Source organism: Myotis myotis, unplaced genomic scaffold (assembly GCF_014108235.1).
Source record: "Myotis myotis isolate mMyoMyo1 unplaced genomic scaffold, mMyoMyo1.p scaffold_m19_p_1, whole genome shotgun sequence".
NCBI classification, from domain to species: domain Eukaryota; kingdom Metazoa; phylum Chordata; class Mammalia; order Chiroptera; family Vespertilionidae; genus Myotis; species Myotis myotis.
Genome location: NW_023416313.1, coordinates 75,531,355 through 75,550,101, shown reverse-complemented (window position 1 = coordinate 75,550,101; position 18,747 = coordinate 75,531,355). Strand labels below are relative to the sequence as shown.

Genomic DNA, 18,747 nt, shown 5'->3' with positions numbered 1-18,747 from the left:
AGATTCCCGGCTGCACAGAATTTTCCTGCGGCTTTGCTTGTAGGTTGCCCCATTGCTGCTCCCCGCACCGCCGGCCTTCCCGTCTCCCCGGGCCTACAACAGTCCCTGAGGCTCCCAAAGAAGGTTGAGGATCCACCAGGGTTTCTTTTTTTATGGAGGAGCGATTACAGTTGCCTTAACTTTGTTTTTCCTTTCTCTTTCACCTTGAGAAGTTTGGGAGTTCTGAAATGCTAAAAAGAAACCCAGCCCTGTGTAGTTGGGGTTGGGGGTGGGTGGGGAGCACTAGGGCTTGCCAGCAGCAAGGGTGGTTTTTAAAGAAAAAATAGCAAAGTTTCACGGGCGAGGCTCTCTCAGTACCGGGGTTGGCGGAGATGACAGAGCCCCTCCGGCAGCAGGCGTCCTCCGCCCTGCTGTCACCATGTTTCAACCATTGTTTCTGCGGATGGGGCGCTCTTTGCCCTTGTTCGGTGCAGATCAGCAGTTCAGTGGAAATGCGTGGATGCAGACTTCATACTATTTACTATACTACTTCCTGCATAATCTGAATCTTGACCCTTGGTGTTCAGAGAACTCTCCTTCCCCTCCTCTCTCCTCCCCTTCCTCCCTCTTAAGATTTTAGTTTCAGTATTGTTCTTAATGGTTAAAATAGAACGTCAAACGCTGAGGCAGGCCCTGGATTAAAAGATCAAGGTGTGTGTGGATTTGAACTTGCAGTTTAAATTCCCCCCTCTCAGAGTGGATGTATGGACTTGTCTGGGTTATGGCTACCTTCAACCGTGTGTGAGCGAAACATACACATGAGCTGGAATTGTGTGTATCAGGAGCTCAGGTGAACATTCACGTATTACACTGTGTGAGGGACAACTTGGAGGGCATCTGGGCCTTAATTTTTTACAGGATTGGGGAGGGTGAGAAAGGCATCTCAGGGCACAGCCTTGAGAACTTTCTCCAGGAGTCTGAACACTTACAGTTTCCCTGCAAATCCCGTATCAGGCCTTGCCAATTATGAGCAAGCACTGAAGTAGGGTTACCTGCAAGGAACCCTAAGAAGCTCCCCTCTCCTCTCTTCCCAGCCCTTTCCTTCTGGCTCTGGGCATGGGGAGCTGAGCACTGCTGCTGGCCTGTCTCCAGGCCAGTGGATTTTCCTGGTGTTGAGTGCTGTGAGGCCAGGCTCACCCCTTCAGGCCTCATCACTCACAGCTGACTCTTATCAGGCTGGCTGGGATTAGGTCTAGGATGGGGGACCCCAGCCATTGAAGGAAGCCAATAAATCAAGTCAGGTTCTAGAGAGGGACCGCAGGGGATGTGATTTAGAAAGTGTATCTGGAGAGGCCAATAAGCCAAGGGGCCCTTCTTCACTCCATCTCAGCACCTCTTGGGTGTCAGACACAGGCCCTTCATGCTTTGGGCTTTGATGGGACATTTGTGTGGGAGGGAGGGATGAAGTGTGTGCTGCCCAAGGTACTCGGGGCACCACCTGGATTAGAGAGAGTGGGCCTGCTCCCAGGTCCGGTCTGTGTTTGGGATTTTCCTGTCAGGGAGACTGGGGTGGAGGGGAATCCGAGGGCCTCCGGGCTGTTCTCACCAGCCTTTCTGCCTCCTGCCCTTTCCTGCAGGGAGCCAGGTGTGTCGCCCACCGCTGCTGCACGGATCCCTGCCCTGGCTGGACGGTGGCAAAGCCCTGGGCAGCCACCACACCGCTTCGCCCTGGAACCTCAGCCCCTTCTCCAAGACGTCCATCCACCACGGCTCCCCGGGGCCTCTCTCGGTGTATCCCCCAGCCTCGTCCTCCTCCCTGTCGGCGGGCCACTCCAGCCCCCACCTCTTCACTTTTCCGCCCACCCCGCCGAAGGACGTCTCCCCGGACCCGTCCCTGTCCACGCCCGGCTCGGCGGGCTCAGGCCGGCAGGATGAGAAGGAATGTATCAAGTACCAGGTGCCGCTGCCCGACAGCATGAAGCTGGAGTCTTCACACTCTCGGGGCAGCATGACCACCCTGGGAGGGGCAGCATCCTCGGCGCACCACCCCATCACCACCTACCCGCCCTACGTCCCAGAATACAGCTCCGGACTCTTCCCTCCTAGCACCCTGCTCGGGGGCTCTCCCACCGGCTTTGGGTGCAAGTCGAGGCCCAAGGCGAGATCCAGCACAGGTAGGCGCCTGCTCTCCCCTGGGGTCGCTCCTCCTCCTCTGCCTCTTCCTTCTCCTAAATCCAGGGTAGGGAAAGGGGAGCCCAGGCTGGCTCCACAGGGTGCTGCCCCAGACCCCTCTGAGATGTGATTTCTTTCCATTCTAACAGCCGCAAAGAACGAGGTGTGTCCCCTCTCAGTCCAGTCTTCAGAGCAGAGTGGCAGTGGGATCTAATTGAACCCCCCAATGGGCTGAGAAAGGGGAGAGACAAACACAAACACAAACCCTCCCCTGCCTGCCTGCTGGGGGGGTTGGGGGAGGCTGACGGGCTCTGCCAGTAACCTTCAGTCAGTTTCCAAGACCAAATGGAAGGCGAGGGAATAACTCTTTAGTGTTTAATGCTAAAACGAAACCTCCTGAAACCTAAACAAACACAGGTCCCTCCTCTGACCCTTCCTGGCCTCTGAGTTCTTTTGACTGTTCCTCTCCGCCCAGCTCTACCGGGGTCATTCAGTCAGCAGAGGACAGCCCTTTATGCAGACATGTGTAAATAAAGTGTATATATCTTTTTTGCACTGGGCGTGACGCTGCAAAAGCAGCCCACATATTCGTTGCGTGGAAAAGGGGGTCCTCGTGGTAACTTTTGGGACAGCAAGGGAGGCTCTGACCTCGGGAAGCGGCTGCATGTAAATCAAAAGCAGACAGGGCCAGGTACCTGCAGCCCGGGCAGGGGCAGGCCGGTGTCTCAGGACATAGTCCCGGACGGATCTGAAGCCAGAGGAGGTGGGAAGGACGGCAACAGATCTCAGGTGTGTGCCTGTGCTTCCTCTGCTCATGCTCTCTCCAAAAAGCACACACCCTGTCTTAACAGCGCACTATTTATTTATTTTCCTGGTGTAGACACTTGCATTAATGTCCACCACCTCCCAACCCACACAAAAATAATTTAAAAGAGAGAAAGAATCTACCACCAATTTTATTTCTAACCAAAGCAGTTGAATCAGAAAGCTTGGGATTCACTGAGATGAGATTCAGTTATGTTTTTAGAGATGATTCTGTGAAGACTGTTGTGTGGTGGGTGTGTCCATTTCAGGGTGGGTGACTGTCCCGGTCCATTCCTACTGTCTTGCCTCTGTCCTCCGTCTATGGAGTTTCTGTATACAAAGAAGTGGTGAAAACTACTTGTTTTTTATGGGCGAGATGAGCAGTCTTGAAACAGAGCTGGCAAAACCCCGGTTTAGAAAACTTGAGAGGGAGGGCTCTGGGCACCCAGTGACCATGAGATCAGTTTTCAGGTTTTTTTCCAGGGTGACATTCACTCCGACTGCCTGGGTAGGACTGTCTCTATTTAGTTGATATGTTTTAGCTAATCCAATTATTTTCAGACTGCTGCACGCGACAGTTGCATTGTTTATCCCGAGCCAGGAACTTTAATAGAGTCCGGATGCGGTTAGGCTGACAGAAAAACTCAGACCTGCATGTTCAGTACATGAAAGTCGGTAGAGGGAGAGGGAGGTAGGCTGCTGGTGGAGTCAGAGAGAAAGCAAGAGGGAGAGCGGGCCAGGAGAGTGGCCTGGCTGCCTGGTCAGGGGCTGGGCTTGGCACTGAGTGGAGGGTTTGAGAGAAATGGGGTGCAGTTTTCTGCAGAAAACCTGGGATTAGATCAAAGGCTTGAGGTCTGGTTGCAAAGAAAGCAGACCTGTGCAGTTTGAGGTAGTGATGGGGTTTTGTTTTTTAAGTTCTCTTTTCTGGTGGGGCTAAAAGTTTTGGGGGAAGATCGTGGTATCTGAGGCCGGTGTGGTGGTTTGTGTATGGGGGAGGGGACAGAGGACTTTTTCCGAAAGCCTCTGGTTTCTCTGCCCTCATTTCCATGTTTGATTTCTCCCCCTGTGTTGTGCACACCTTTGCCCCTCAGTTTAGCCTTTTTCTTTCTCTCATCTTTTCCCTAAAGACTCTGAATATGAACATGAACATTAGGGAGGTGGGGAGAGCTGCGGTTTCTCTAAACCAGAATCGGGGGGACCTATATACCTATTTTATTTTGTGTGTGTGTGTAGGGAGAGAGATAAGGAGCCAATTGAAATTTGACTTTTTACTTCCTCCTCTTATTCCTTTCTCACAGTCAAAAAACAAAAAACCAAGGCCAGCACACCTGGGCATCCAGGGAGCCGGGACTTTTGGGAGTGTGGGATCGGGGAGGGGGAGTTTCTAGACATTTTCTGTGTAAAGGCGGTGGAAGTGGTGGGCATTCTTGAGAAGGGGGATTCTTTTGGTTTTAGTGGTTGCTCTTTTTTTTTTTTTAAACCTCTTCTTTGCACTTGCCAAGGAGGAGACTGAGAAGAGAGGGCTGTCGCATTTTGGAGAAACCGTTAAGCTGTGGTTAGGGCACCTATTGCTTTTCTAATGAGGGCTGGCGCTGGGATAGATCTTTGCAAACAAAAGACAAAGCCTTTCTGCAAATGGCCACTTCCTAGCTGCCCACCTCCTGTGGGCATCTTACTCCACCTTCCTCTTCACAACCTCCACCCCTGCTTCCCACCCCTGTCCTTCAGCCCCGTTTCTGGATTTCAGTCGGAGGCGAAGGGGTGTTTGAAATGGCTGTTGAATGTCAAGAGGCCACGCAGCTTTGTGGTTCTTGTCACCTAAGACAGAGGTGTCTGTGTGAGTTGCTCACACTAGGCAGTGAGTGAGGGGAGAGAGAGAGAAAGCAGGAAACAGTCAGGGCCTCCATTAGGAAAATTGGTTGTTTGTGGAAGTCACGGCCTAGAGGCAACAAGGAGAAAAGAAAAAATAAGTAAAACCCACGCAAGTCAATCGCAAACTTGCGGAGTGAATCAAGACAGAAAATTGCTCTACTGAGCAGCGCCTTGCTGAGGAGGCAGCTGTTGCTAAGTCTTAAGGTCCCTCTGAAAAGGAAGCTGTCATCCTCCCCACCGCCTGACAAAGGAAAGGAAGTCAGACTATCTCGTCAGGCTGGGAGATCCCCCAGCCCAGGGTGCTCAGGAGCAGGGAGCCAGAGGAACCTCACGCCAGCTCTCCAGCGGCAAGTAGCAAAGGGACAAAATGGCTGGGAGCCTGAGAGGCCCCTGTCTTGGCAGGATGGAGGGTAGGCAGCCCCAGCCAGGCCAGGCCAGCATCCCTGTCCCCGGATGGGTCTGACCCAGTGCCCACTTGGGGCACGGAGCCTGCAGGGCTTGCCTGCCTCCTGGCTCTGGCAGCCCCTGGCACCTCCTTGCCCACGCGCCCCTCCCTCCTTCCTCCATGCCTACCCCACATCCAGTGGCTACAGCCCTCGGGCTTGGACCCCGTGAAAGGTGTCTGGATGCAGTTCAGTCCAAAGCCTTTTTTGAGGACCGATGGAAGCTATTGGGTCCCTAGGAAGTGCTCCTGGCCCACCAGGACCACGGTTCTGTAGAGAATCACGGGGGTTCTTGGAAGGATCTGTGAAGACCCCAAGTTAAGAACCTTTTTTTAAAATTTGGAACGAGAAATAATAATAAAATCTCTTAACTCCTTGACATAGATATTTTTATTTTTTGGAAAAGGAAAGTGAACAAAAACAACTCAGTACTGGCATGGACTCCACAGTGAAAGGAGACAAAACCCTCTTGCATTTCCTAAAAGTTCTTTTCCTTCTCCAAATTCACCCCTGGAGGAAAGCATGGCCACAGGTGTAAGCTCTCTGATTCCCTCCTACTCGGTCTGGGGTCTCCAGAGGCAGCACAGGCCCTGTCCCCAGGCCAGCCTTGCCCTCCCAGCCAGGAGTCAAGATTCCCCATTGCTCTGCTGGGTTGAGTTAGCTGATTAATCTCTTAAAACAACCTTTAGGAGCTCATCTCTCTTTTGCCCATCCCCCAGCACCTCCCTCCCAGTACCCCAAAGAGAGCAAACCCTCCGGCCCTCGGCTCTCGGGTAGAGGGGGTGGGGGTTCCTTCCTTCGGGGTCCCTTCTCAGGGCAGCCAGGTGTGGAGAACAGCCCCAACAACCAGACAAGTTCGCCCAGAAACAGTCCTCCTCCTGCAAAAGTTGAAAAGCGTTCAGTAAGCAAGCTCCCCGTGTCCTGAGTTGGTATTTTGAGGGATTCTCTCCAGGAGGTTTCCCTCTGGAGGTGGGTCTGGCTCATTTTTCTGCCCCTGAGTGAATGCTGCCCAAACCTCGCCTGGCCGGTTTTTGTTGATTTTGTTTGTTTGTTTTTTTGGAGAAAGAGCAACTGGAGGCAGGCCTTGGTTAATGAGCTGACCAAGAGCTCCCCCCACCCCCTTCCCTAACTGGCCTATTCTGATCTTCTGCCTTTCACTCTGCCCCTCTCCCGGCCCTTTCCCTTCCCTCATCTCCAGGTTTCTTGCCTAAAGATGGCACTTCAGTCCCTGTCACAGTGTCTGGGAAACTGTGGAAAGCCTTGGCCTTTTCTAGAGGAAAAAAAATGTGGAAATGAGAGGACGCTGCTGGGTGTTCATCTATTACTTGCCAGCCAGGGGCATTTACAGTTTTATGGGAAGTAAAATCAAAAGCCCTCGCCACTAAAATCAGTCAGCCAATTGATCAATCTATTCATCTATTCACTATCTGTTTACCTATCTTGCCATTGATTCATCTTCCCTTTCTCCCCATCCTAATCTTTATTACTTAATCAATCTGTAGACAGACCTACTGATGAGAATGAGTCACTTTTTGTTTTCCGTTGAGGGAAATGAATGGAATGTTTGCCTTTGGGTGTCTGGGGCTCCGAATTTTCTCAGGGAACACTTTCAAGTTGAAATTTGCCTTGGTCCTCAGCATTGGGCAGGCCCAGAACTAGGTTCTGCTGCAATTTATTCATGGGCCACTTCTATGTGTATGGTTAGGCCATGACTGGCCATTCAAGAACTCTTTTCAGCCTGGCAGCCACCTTCAAGGGAGATGGGGTGGGAAAGTTCCCTAAAAGAGGGAGAAGAGAGGGAGAAAAAAAGAACTTCTCTATTTGACTGTCATTCTCTAATTCTGTGCCCTATCAGCTTTTCTGTGTTTTTTTTTCTTCCCTTCCATAAGTGACTTATGTGTGATCTTGTTTCTAGAAGGCAGGGAGTGTGTGAACTGCGGGGCGACCTCTACCCCACTGTGGCGACGAGATGGCACTGGGCACTACCTGTGCAATGCCTGTGGGCTCTACCACAAGATGAATGGACAGAACCGACCCCTGATTAAGCCCAAGCGAAGGCTGGTGAGTTGTCTTTGGGAAGCATTGATCCAATACTAACCATTTGGTGTTTTTAATTTCCTCTCTCCCGGAAGGAGAGCTTTCTGCAGGAAATTGGCAGGACAGCTCAAAGTCATGTCAGCTTGCTTGGGATAGTGCCCCTCTCCCCGCTTTTCTTTTTTCAAATTAGATGCACAGAAAAGCTTTCTCTCTCATTATTTTCCTCTCCAGTCACTTACCAAATTGTTAAGGGTGCTGACTTCTTTGTTATCAAATCTGAAATGTATTCGATAATAACAGGAGTGCTTTAACAGGACCAGGACCACTGACTTTAGATGCATTGATAATGACAGACAGATGGAGAAACCTAGGATGAGAATAGAATGTCCCAGGCACCCCCCAGAACTTGGTCCTGAAGTGGTAGAAGTGATCACAGCCTCAGTGCTGGATGAATCTCATGCCAGTGATTTAAGATTAATGGGGCCAGTTAACAGGATTTCACAAGCTGAAGACATTGTATGCAGTGGAGTTTTTCGTCTTAGAAAGTGAGGACTTTCCACACGTAATTCCTGTGGGAAAAATTGTGTGATTCCCGGATTGCCTCTTGGTCTTAGATCCCCCCATTGAACTACTATCACTAGGGTGCTAGTTTTTATCCCCACTCTTTTCTCTTTCTTAAACTTCTTAACCCTTTACAAACACTTGAGAAAACCTGGCGCTGTCAAGCATTTATTAGGAAAACTAGCAGAAGTTCTTCTGGCAACTTGTCCTCGGAACCTCAGGCCAGCTTGAATAGCAAGTGCATGTAACAAATAAAGCAGGCTTGGCAGAGCATAACTTTACAACCACAGTCGAGAAATCAAAATGTTTTTTTTGGTGTTGACATTCACCATGTAGAGTGGGGAGGAGGGGGTTTTCCCCATGCAAATTAATGTTGAAGAAGCATCCATCAAATTCTAAGGGGGAGAAAATCCAAATCCTTTCTATTTTTTAAAAAAAGAATCATGTGTCTTTCCCATCAGATTTTAGGGCAATTCAACACCTTTCACATCCTCTTCAGAAGAAGGAGAAACTTTCTAGGGATGGAAGTGCCCACGTGACAAATTTTTGGCAATCCTTAGTCTCTAGGCTTTATTCTTTCTGATCTTTGCCCCTTTCTCCAACTTTCTCAACCTCCTGGTCCCCATGCACATTGGTATTTTTTTTTTTTTTTCCCTTTCTCTCATGTGCAAAGCTAACTTCCTAGGAAAAAGCTGCCGGATATCTGAGCACTGGAGATAACTCATAAACAACAACTCAGCTTCCCTAACCTAAACGTCAAGATGTTTGAACGGATCAGAACAAGACGTGTTTGAAAAAAAAAAAATGGCTGGAGGTGTTAGCACAGAATGAATGTGATCACACCACAAAAGAATGTTCTGAATCACTCAAAACCTGGCCTTCATTAAAAAAAAAGTTAAAAAGAAAAAACTAACAACAAAAACCTCTTGTTAAAAATAAGTCATGGTACTATTATAATTGAGCTTTTTTTTTTTTTTTTTAAGGTAAAAGTAAAGAAGGAAAAAGGGGAAGTAAAGTCTCAGACTATGGGCTGATTGATGAGCAAGAATACATTTGACATTTTCTTGGGGTTTCTTCTGTCTGGGCAGATTGCATAGGAGGCTCCCCTTGCATTTTGTATAATATTGTCTTCACTCACCTTTCAGAAGCAATCACTAGACTCTGAGTAATAATTACTTTTAATTCTAGAGTTCATTGGCTGTCACATTTTCAGCTGTCTTTTCTGTCTTACTCATCTGTTCTGGGTGGTTTTATAGTTTTAGTTCCATAGAATTCATATGCTCTGTCCCGAGAGACACTCGGAGCACATTCAGGTTTTGTTTTTTTTTTAGCCCTTAGATGCATTTGACTTCTGAATACCTAGAACCTTTCTTTTTCTTCTCTCTTATATTTCCTGTCCCTCCATCCCAGCTTTGTCTCTCCAGTTTATTTTCATGTTTTGCACAGTTGCAGATTCACTGAGGGCCAGCCAGCCCAACATGTAGCTAGCTCCCCGTCAGATGCATATCTAACACTGAGTAAACTCATGCAGGAAATGGGAGAAGTGACCGAAGGGAAGAGCCATAGAATTCGTCCCTCAGTGTCGCCAAGATTTTCCTAGGTCTGACAACCAGCTGACTAGCTTGCTTTATTAATGTACTTTGTCTCCTGCTAGTGAATCAAATAGTGTGCCTTTGGGAGGTTCTGCATAAATTCGCATAAAGTCTGTAGACCGGAGATGTTTTCTGAGTCTGCTCTTATTTATGAAACTGCCAATATACTGCAAAGGACACACTCTAATTTTACCAGTTGGCCTGATGTACTTGTGTGATACATTCCAAGTTGTTGGGCTGGGAAATCCGGTGGCTGAGTAGATATTAGTCTACTATATCCGAGTATTTCTTTTAAAGGAAAAAAAAAAAGTACAGGAAGATCATAATAATCACATAATAACATAATTGTCAAAATCATTAAGCACTGATTTAATGTACTTTTTTCTTCCCAAGAATACAGAAGAACCAGTTATTTGAGTGTTAAATTATCACATTTCATGAAGGCAGGTGGGGTTAGAGGCAGGTAGATTATATTGAATTGTTTTTAAAGTGGGCGTCCAAAAAGTAGAACCTTTTTGATTATGATAGATAAGGGCTATTTTTAATTTCCAGTTCCTTAGAATGCAGAAAATAAGTACCGCTACTACAAAAAAGAGAGGCTCTGCTATTTAAGCCTGTAGGATGGAGGAGCGTATCTGTAGAGCAATTTAGTGGCTTTGAAAGGAAAGGAAGCAGTCTGGTTAACTCAGGATGGCCACTGGGTTTTCCATACCTGACAGCTTCAGATCTTTGATAAAATATTGATGGAAAAGTACGCCACAATTTCTATCCCTTTTGTCCTATGCTTTTATAACTATGCCAGATTTTATTTATTTAATTTTTTTTTATCAAGCTAGCTGAATTCTTTCTCCTCCACTTGTCTTTCATAATATTTTTGAGTTCAGGGGCAGGAATAATTTTGTGGTTAAAATTTTCTTTTTATGTTGTGGGGGACGGGGCTGAGTTGAGAGGTGAATGTTAGAAGTGACCCAACTCCATTTTTCCCCCAAAGTTTTTGAGTTTAATTTTCTTTTTGACAATATGGACATAGAGAATAGTCCCCTTGTAAATGTGTGCCAAAAGAAAGTGAAAGATAAATTTCTCTTTTAAAAGAAATGAAGGCAGTGACACAATCAAATAATTAAAATTCAAGTTGAGGCTGACATCTGACCTGCAACTATTGTGCTCTGTGAACAGCAAATAGGAAATACCTAATTTCCAGAAGGTGGAATGAGATGAGAGCAGGAGGAGGAGCCACGTTCCCGTTGAAGACCAAAATCCCCTCTTTATAGTTTGTCTCATTAACTAAAAACTGCCTAAAGAGAATGAGCATGGCTGTCACCGGGAGTGACCAAGTCTGAGTGTGGGCTGTGTAACTGTAGGACTGCCGTGAATTTACCGAGGCCTTATTCACTCTGGATGTCCTGCTTGGTGCTTCCTAAATTATGCACCTCATGTATGCAAGCTCACCCCGGCACAGACATTCTCATTCCGTTCGCACTCTGTTCTTTATAAGCCAGCCTTGTTTTATTGGGGTCTATGAAGTGCTTTTGGTGCCTTTGGGATTGTGCTGACTTTGCTGTTACTAATTGTGACGGCCAGGCGCCTCACTGAGAAGTCATATCTGAGCAGTTGCACTTGAAAAAGACCTTTTGTGGGCCTGGCGAAGGAGGCTAGTGGTTAACTCAGAATGGCCACTCGTGAAAACTAAACATCTGGTGGACTTTGTGGGATAGGGAGAGGGGGAAATTGACTCAGAGGGTAGTATTGGCTGAACTGATCCTCCCAAATTCTACACAGTAGCGCAGCAGGCTAAATTCTGACCACGCGGCTGCAGGCTGGCACGCTCCTCTGCCAGTGGATCTTCGATATTTTTCTTTTTGAGGCTGCTTTTGGGGATCTTCCTTACTTTCATGTGGGCCACTTGCTAGTTTTGATTTCAATGATAATTTTTTTATGTCTGTCTCTGTAGTTCTGAAAACACATTTAACATTTGTTTTGATTTCCCCCCCCCTCCCCTCTCTCCACTCCCCAGTCGGCAGCAAGAAGGGCAGGAACGTCCTGTGCAAACTGTCAAACCACCACTACCACGCTCTGGAGAAGGAATGCCAACGGGGACCCTGTCTGCAACGCCTGCGGGCTCTACTACAAGCTGCACAATGTAAGTGTCAGGGGGGCCAGCCACAGCCGTCGCCCTTGCTGGTGATGCCCAGTGCACAGCGTCACCCTTCCAGGTTCCCCCTTCTCAATCTGCATGCTGTTCTCTGGGCTGAACAACAGGCCTCTGATAATCAGTGCAGCAGAACCCAGTGTAGGGAACTGCTCTGTACAGCGTAGCCTTGCTGAGAGTGAAGGGCTTAAAGACAGACAATCCAGCCCCCGTGGTAGGTGTGGAGAATATCAGGAAACACTGCAGGTAATGCAGCAATCTAACATGGGTGGTGGATTCGGGTCTGGGTTTTTAAGGGTAAAAAAGTCCCCTTGGAAAACAAAAACAAGTCACCATTTATATTTTGATGTTTCTTTGTGTTTATATTTCTGGCAAAAAAAAGAGCAAAGTAACTAGAATTGTAATGCATGGCACAGAAATTCCTGAAGCGCAGAGGCCCGAGATTCAGTTACTGAGGGGCAAGTCTTGGCTTACCCTGTGCTGTGAATTTTAAATGGATTCTCTGTATAGAAGACACGAGATGAAATGTCTGAGAGATTTCATCTGCTGGCTTTGTCCTACTCGGCAGAGAACCGAGGAAAGCTGAGGAAAGAATCCCAGAGTGCTTACCCAGACCAGGGAAAAGAAACCCTGCCTTTCTCTTCTATATGTCATTAGCAGAATGATAATTGTCAGTCACCTGGGTTTAGCTTTGTCAGTTCTAACATTTTAATTTGGGGACCACCCATGTTGCAGTGTCTTTGCCTTAAAAAAAAATTTCCCCCCAAACCACTCTGGCTAATAGCTATGACCTAGTGAGGCCTGAAGTTTGCCTTAGTCCCAGAGACAGAATTGTCCTTTTCCTCTCGCTGTCACTCTCTTCTTTGGCTCCGCCTGATTTTCTGAAAGTCTCGTGGCCAATCTGACTTTGGCAAAGTCTGGGGCTGAACGGGGAAAAGGCAGAGCGTTTTGCTCACGGCCATTCTGGCAGTCACCTCTTCCTACCCAGGAATACCTGGGAATTGGGGAGGAAGTGTTTCTGGTTAAATTTTTTGAGTCACAGGAGAACTTCTTAGGGTGACCCCAGCACCCTTGTCCTTTTTTACCTTTTGGGGATAAGTTGCTGAGATTCCCAGAGAGCCTGAAAAACTCACCTCCCTGCCTTCAGTGCCACCCTCTTGCTACGGGCCCCGAGCAGGGCCAGCACTGATGGAACCAGGGTCTTCCCAGAGTTCGGTTCTTCTCTCTCAGATCCCTGGCCTGTGTCTGCATACATTTATCAGCATGGAAGCCCAAGTCCGTTTTCCCCCGGGGGAATTTACTTGCTCACTGCAGTGGGGAGAAACAGATTTGTGATGAAAATCTGGAAGTTTTGGGGCATTAGAGTTTATGAGCTCTCCAGTCATCAGCACAGCCTATAAAATTATTTTAGGGTTGTAATTTATGATTTTCAAAGAACCTTTCATGTTACTTGATTACAGTGGAGCCTCAAATAGTCTCATGAGATAGACAGAGCAGAAATCATTTCTATTTCCGGTTTACTTAAAGAAATTATGACTCAGAGAAGCAAGTAACTTGTGCAAGGGAACATGGCTGGTGTAGTGGCAGAGGCAGGACCAATTTCAGAGGAGCTGATGGCTTTCCCGAGGAGCATCAGAACTGATGGGGACCAGTGGAAACTCAATGCCTTCTCGTTGTAGAATGTACCCGAGTTCAATTCAAAGCAATGAATTGTGTGTGTTTGTATATCTCTTTCCTATTTCCATAGAAGTATGGAAAATTAACCAGGTATGAGTTTCTTTGACTCCTTAGCCATGATGAGATCTGACCTCACTTGTGTCCAAGCTAAGATAAATGTTTCTGAATATTATGAATTTCTCATCAAATCAAAGAAAAGTCCAGGCCCTCCCTTCACCGCTCATTCTCCTCCTATTCTTAATTAGCTCATGACTTCATGGCTGGGCTCCTGTGGGAGAGAAACTTGCTCATCAGTAAGAGTGGCTTTTCTGTCTTCTCTGGTTTAGTAAGAATTCACAAAAGGGGGCTACTTTTGTGTGTGTGTATTTAACAATAAGAGATACTAATCCATTAACATTCTCTTCGTGCTGTTGTTTGTTCTGCCCATCGAGATACCTGCATATGTATGCCATAAGTTAGTTCCCTTTCTGCTTATCTCTGTGCTTAGATAACTACCTATCTCAGTATCAGTGAATCTAGGTGGTGTTGGGACTAGTTATCTGGGTTTGTGTGGCTATCGGTGTAACTAGATGTTATATTTAGATATCTGGCTGTGTGTATCTAGATATCCTGGTAAAGAGCTGTGTGTCCGGACATTATCTGGGGGAAGATTTGATGTGACAGTAGATTCCTATCGCCTCTGTAGGAGCTCCTTTACCTTGATTATAACTTTGAAGAAGGAACCCAGAGAGGTTCTTTTGGCAACGACCTTTTAGCTCTTCTGCCATCACTTACGCTGCCTTCCTGGCACAAGGGGAAATCAGGTCTCAGCTCCAGTGTGAGGTTCCGTACCCCCCACCCCTGCCACTGCCCCCCTCTCCGACACCCCTCTCCCCCTCCCCGTGACCTCTCCCAGCTCAGCTCCAGGAAGCTGTGTGTTTGCTGCTCTCAGAAGCGTGGTCAGCAGCCCGTTGCTCTTGGCTGTTTGAATTCTTTCTTCCTTAACTGCTGTTTGTTCACTTTTGGAACAAACAGGTAGATCCTAGAGCCATGAGAAACTTCTTTCTTTTTTCACCCTTGAGGATGTTTTTTCCCAGGAGTCAGGAGTGACCGAGACCCTGACATTCCCTCCTTGAGTTGCTTTGCCGCATTCCCTGGAAACGAGGCCAGATGTGGTTTGCTGCATGGGACAGATGACTGCTATTGCGGTTAATCTGATTCTGACTCCTCATGGAGAGTGGTCTCTGTGGCTTTGTAATGTCCCCTGTCTTGATTCAGCCTACGCCACGCCCCCCCCCCCCCCCCCAAAAGGAAAAGGAACCTTAAAAAGAAAACCAGTGAGTCTTATGGAGAAGAGAGAGGTGGTATGCTGTCTCAGAGGCTGAAGACTTGTGACCTTTCGAGTAGTTGCTTGCCTCTGTCTTTAGTTCTTGCCTGGTTTTTGATTTTTAGGATGAGAGCACTTTCATGCTAGGACAGTGCTTCGCATCCCCCAAGTGGTTTGGCTGTTTGTCTAGTTAGCAGGGGAGAGTCAGAACTAGGTAGAAATTGCAATCTTCAGTCATTGCAGTTGCTGTGACATGGGCAAGAGATGACCTTCTGAAAAGATAGGTTGTATTAAAATATGACCCCAGAACATACAAATTCCTGGGGCAGATTTGACAGCACCTCTCCTTGCCACAGGGCAGGTAGAAGAGAGGCAGCCAAAATTTACTTTGAATCGGGGTACAGTCCTAGTTTCCCGAAGCAGATGCACATAAACACGCCTGGCCGCCTCAAGCAGTGCTTTTAAAGTCCAACACGAATTTCAGGGGAGGAGACAAAATGTTATTTCCCCCTTGAAGATGCCTCCATCCCGATCAAATAGTCTAAGGAAACCCTAATGAATAAGACAAGTTACTATATTTTAGGGAAATACAGTCCTGTTGGGTAGTTCTCTAGAATGTGGTCCCTGGGGACTCAGAGTTCCCGCAGGCAGATTTCCCCCCAAATGGCTGATGTAGATGAACATGATTAATAACCTCTGCTTGGAACACCTTTCCTACGGTCTCTTGGTTTCGGAAACTGATAGAGGCTGACAGTCAGAGCTCCGCCGCAGACCTAGCCTGCGGGCCCGTGGGTCCCCGGGGAGGAGGCAGGATGGGGTGGGCGGAAGGGGCCCCAGGAGAGCAGAGCCCCGAGCTGGGCAGTCAGAGGGACCTGTGTTGGAGTGGGAAAGCCTGTACCATTTCAGAGCCAGCAACAAAGTAAAAAAAAAAAAAAATTGATCTTTGTTTAGATTAACAGACCCCTGACTATGAAGAAGGAAGGCATCCAGACCAGAAACCGAAAAATGTCTAGCAAATCCAAAAAGTGCAAAAAGGTACATGACACGCTGGAGGACTTCCCCAAGAGCAGCTCCTTCAACCCAGCCGCCCTCTCCAGACACATGTCCTCCCTCAGCCACATTTCGCCCTTCAGCCACTCCAGCCACATGCTGACCACTCCGACGCCGATGCACCCGCCGTCCAGCCTCTCCTTTGGACCTCACCACCCTTCCAGTATGGTCACCGCCATGGGTTAGATTCTCGGCTTGATGCTCAAAGGCCTCCAGGCGAGAGTGCCTCCAGCCCCTTCTACGTGCATTTTTGCAGGAGTCTATCATGAAACCGAGAACCGATGGATATCTGTTTGTTCTGAAGGCAGAAGGCAAAATGTTTGCCACTTTTGCCGAGGAGCTCGCTGTGGCGTCTGCGTTCCCAATCACTGAATCTGGATCCCATTTGTGAATAAGCCATTCAGACTCATGTTCCCTATTTAACAGGGTCTCTCTAGTGCTGTGAAAAAAAAATGCTGAACATTGCATATAACTTATAATGTAAGAAATACTGTACATTTGAAGAAGACTTTATTGCATCTGGGTAGCGGTAAGGAAGGCACAAAGGATGCCAAGAATTTTAAGGAAGATGGGGGAAATCAAGTGTGGAAATTAAGAAGAAACTAGGTCTGATGTCCAAATGGACAAACGGCCAGTTTTGTTTTCTTCACTGGCCACAGGTGCTTGATGCATTTAAAAAAAAAAAAAAAAAAAAAAAAAAAAAAATAACAAAAAAAAAAAAGTCGTAGGCGAATCATTTGTTCAAAGCTGTGGGCCTCTGCTTAGGAAATTGTATCAGTTCGGGCAATCCGTGTTAACACTCACTTTTTGCCATTGAGGGTTTCAGATAGCCTTTTCCCAGGCCTACATGCTGCGTGATCCAGTCCCTGTAATTGTTGTTTGTATGTATAATTCAAAGCACCAAAATAAGAAAAGATGTAGATTTATTTCATCATATTATACAGACTGAATCGTTGTACAAATTTATTTACTGCTAGTGTTAAGATCTGCTTTTTTTTTTTGTTTAATATTTTTCTTCTCTCTCAATTTTTGGTTGAATAAACTAGATAATATTCAATTGACCTAAGGTGATTGTGCTCCAGAGGGCTTCTTTTCCCTTTTGTTTTTTGATGATATTTATTAAATAGCTTCTAAGGGTACAGCAGCATCTGTCGTTTCACTCACTCCTCCTGCAGCCTGTGCTATGAGGGTAGCAGTGTATGAGCTACCGACATGCATGTCAGCACCTTAGGCCGGACAGCCCTGGTCCGGGGAGCAGCCTGGCTGATTGTTAGCTCTGTTGTACTCTGTGTTAGTGATCACTGCCTTTAATCTAATCTGTTGGAATAATAATATAAAATAATAATAAAGTGGAAATATTTTAAAACAACCCAATAACATCGTATCAAAGTGTGGCCACGCTCTTCTAGAACCTGGTAGCTCTAGCTAATTTAAGAAAAAAGTTTAAAAAGAAACAACACCCAAACATGTGAAGTTATTCACTAGGAGATCATGCAAACCCCAGATCATCCACGTTTATTCCCTTGGGAAACTGGGCTCTATAGAGCCTTCCATGCAGTCTGAGGATTTACGCTGGGGTGGGAGTAACTTCCGGGGTCCCTCAGTGAGCTGCAGCTCCCTCTTCCTTGTGCACCTCGAATGAGGAGCCAGTCTTCTCACAGGAGAAATGGGAAGATGTCCTCGCTGAGATTCCCAGGCGGACTGCCGCTGAGGGATTCTTCACTGTTCTCTGCAAGTCGTGAAGGAGCTGGGCTGGTTCTTGAGGTCATTTCTGTTGCTTTCTACTGTCGAATTGAGTAACACCACATGGAGAATTTATTGGAATGTTTGCGAAACACGAAATAACCGTTTTGTAACTTATGCTGTATAGTTTCCTTTTCCTCTGTTGACCGAATGTGTAACTATGACACACATTTAAAAACTTCTGTTAATCACCTTTCTGCTTTCTTAGCAAATATTTTAAACCTAAAGCTAAATGTTGAAATAAAGGAGTCGAGAATCACTGAGATGCAGATGGAGATCTTACTGGGTCCTAATTAATGATCTACAATTCCAATGCTGTTTTCAGTTTCTTTTGAGGCACCGAAGGAAATCATCATCTATTGCCACCTGAAACTTGGGAGATTTTGTGGTATTGTTCCAGTGTCTCAGGATTCCCTACCTCGCTTCTTCAGGAACAGATCTGAGTTAATGAATGCCCTTTCACCTTAAGAACAGGGAGTTGAAATTCTTGGCATTCTTAGGGTGGGAGAAGGTGGGGGTGGGGGGGTGGGCACACAGAAAAATCCCAAACTCAGTACTCTAGCTCCATTTGTTTTAGGTACTGTAGTGGCATATTTGATTTTATTCCTCCAGGAAAATGTCATTTTATCATCCTGTATATTGAGTCAACATTCTAAGATATTTCCAGAAGATATGAGAGATTTGAAAAAAATATATGATTGCTATATATGATTCAGTTTTTTAGAAGGTTATATATTTTCATGGTTTCAATGGTTTTGTTTTTTCTTCATTTAAAGTAAATATAAGACACACTAGGAGAGCAATACTAGAGAGGGTCTCACCTAGAAAAACATAACAAGATCGTAGATCTTAAATATTGCTTAAATATTTTTGAGTAAACTGTACCTCTAATTAATTTTCAACCTCTTTTGCCTCAGTTTTGAAATAGTTGCATTAGCTCATCCATAGATTACTTGAGAAATATGTACACAAATTTGGGTTATTTCTCTAAAACATTTAAAAAGCCAACATAGTAGAAAAAACATACTATGTGGTTATTGCACAGCATTGGTATTTGTGAACTCCTCTCATATTCTAACAGTGAAGTTTATGAAGTAAAAAAATTTTAATTTAAGCGCTTTTTATGTATTCAACAAGTACCTAGCAAGTGTCTAGGTTCTAAGTCCATTTAAAACCACTTTTTGTTTTTTAAGCAGATCAGGAAATAGAGAAACCAAGACTTCAGTGTATCATTCTTACTTTGTGACATTTACGTGTTATTCCCCTTTCAAAAAATCTACGTGCACTGTGGTGCGGTTCCCATTTGGGCCCCTGGGTTGGTTGCCAGGCAGACAGTAGGCCACAGAAGTGGGGACACCCAGA

At 46.4% G+C, this 18,747-nt stretch overlaps 1 protein-coding gene across 4 annotated transcripts in view; it reads left to right on the top strand.

The window, feature by feature from the left end:
- The window catches only part of GATA3 (GATA binding protein 3), a 28,575-nt gene extending 10,931 nt beyond the window's left edge, over positions 1–17,644 (top strand). For 2 of the 4 annotated variants that reach the window (XM_036341494.1, XM_036341485.1), the window contains exons 3-6: positions 1,617–2,153; positions 7,186–7,331; positions 11,475–11,600; positions 15,544–17,644. In XM_036341494.1, the coding sequence (XP_036197387.1) occupies positions 1,617–2,153; positions 7,186–7,331; positions 11,475–11,600; positions 15,544–15,828 (1,094 nt within the window). In that variant the 3' untranslated portion in view covers positions 15,829–17,644. The remainder of the gene's footprint in view (positions 1–1,616; positions 2,154–7,185; positions 7,332–11,474; positions 11,601–15,543) is intronic. The other 2 variants (XM_036341503.1, XM_036341512.1) reach the window with 2 other exon arrangements.
- Positions 17,645–18,747: the final 1,103 nt, after the last annotated feature.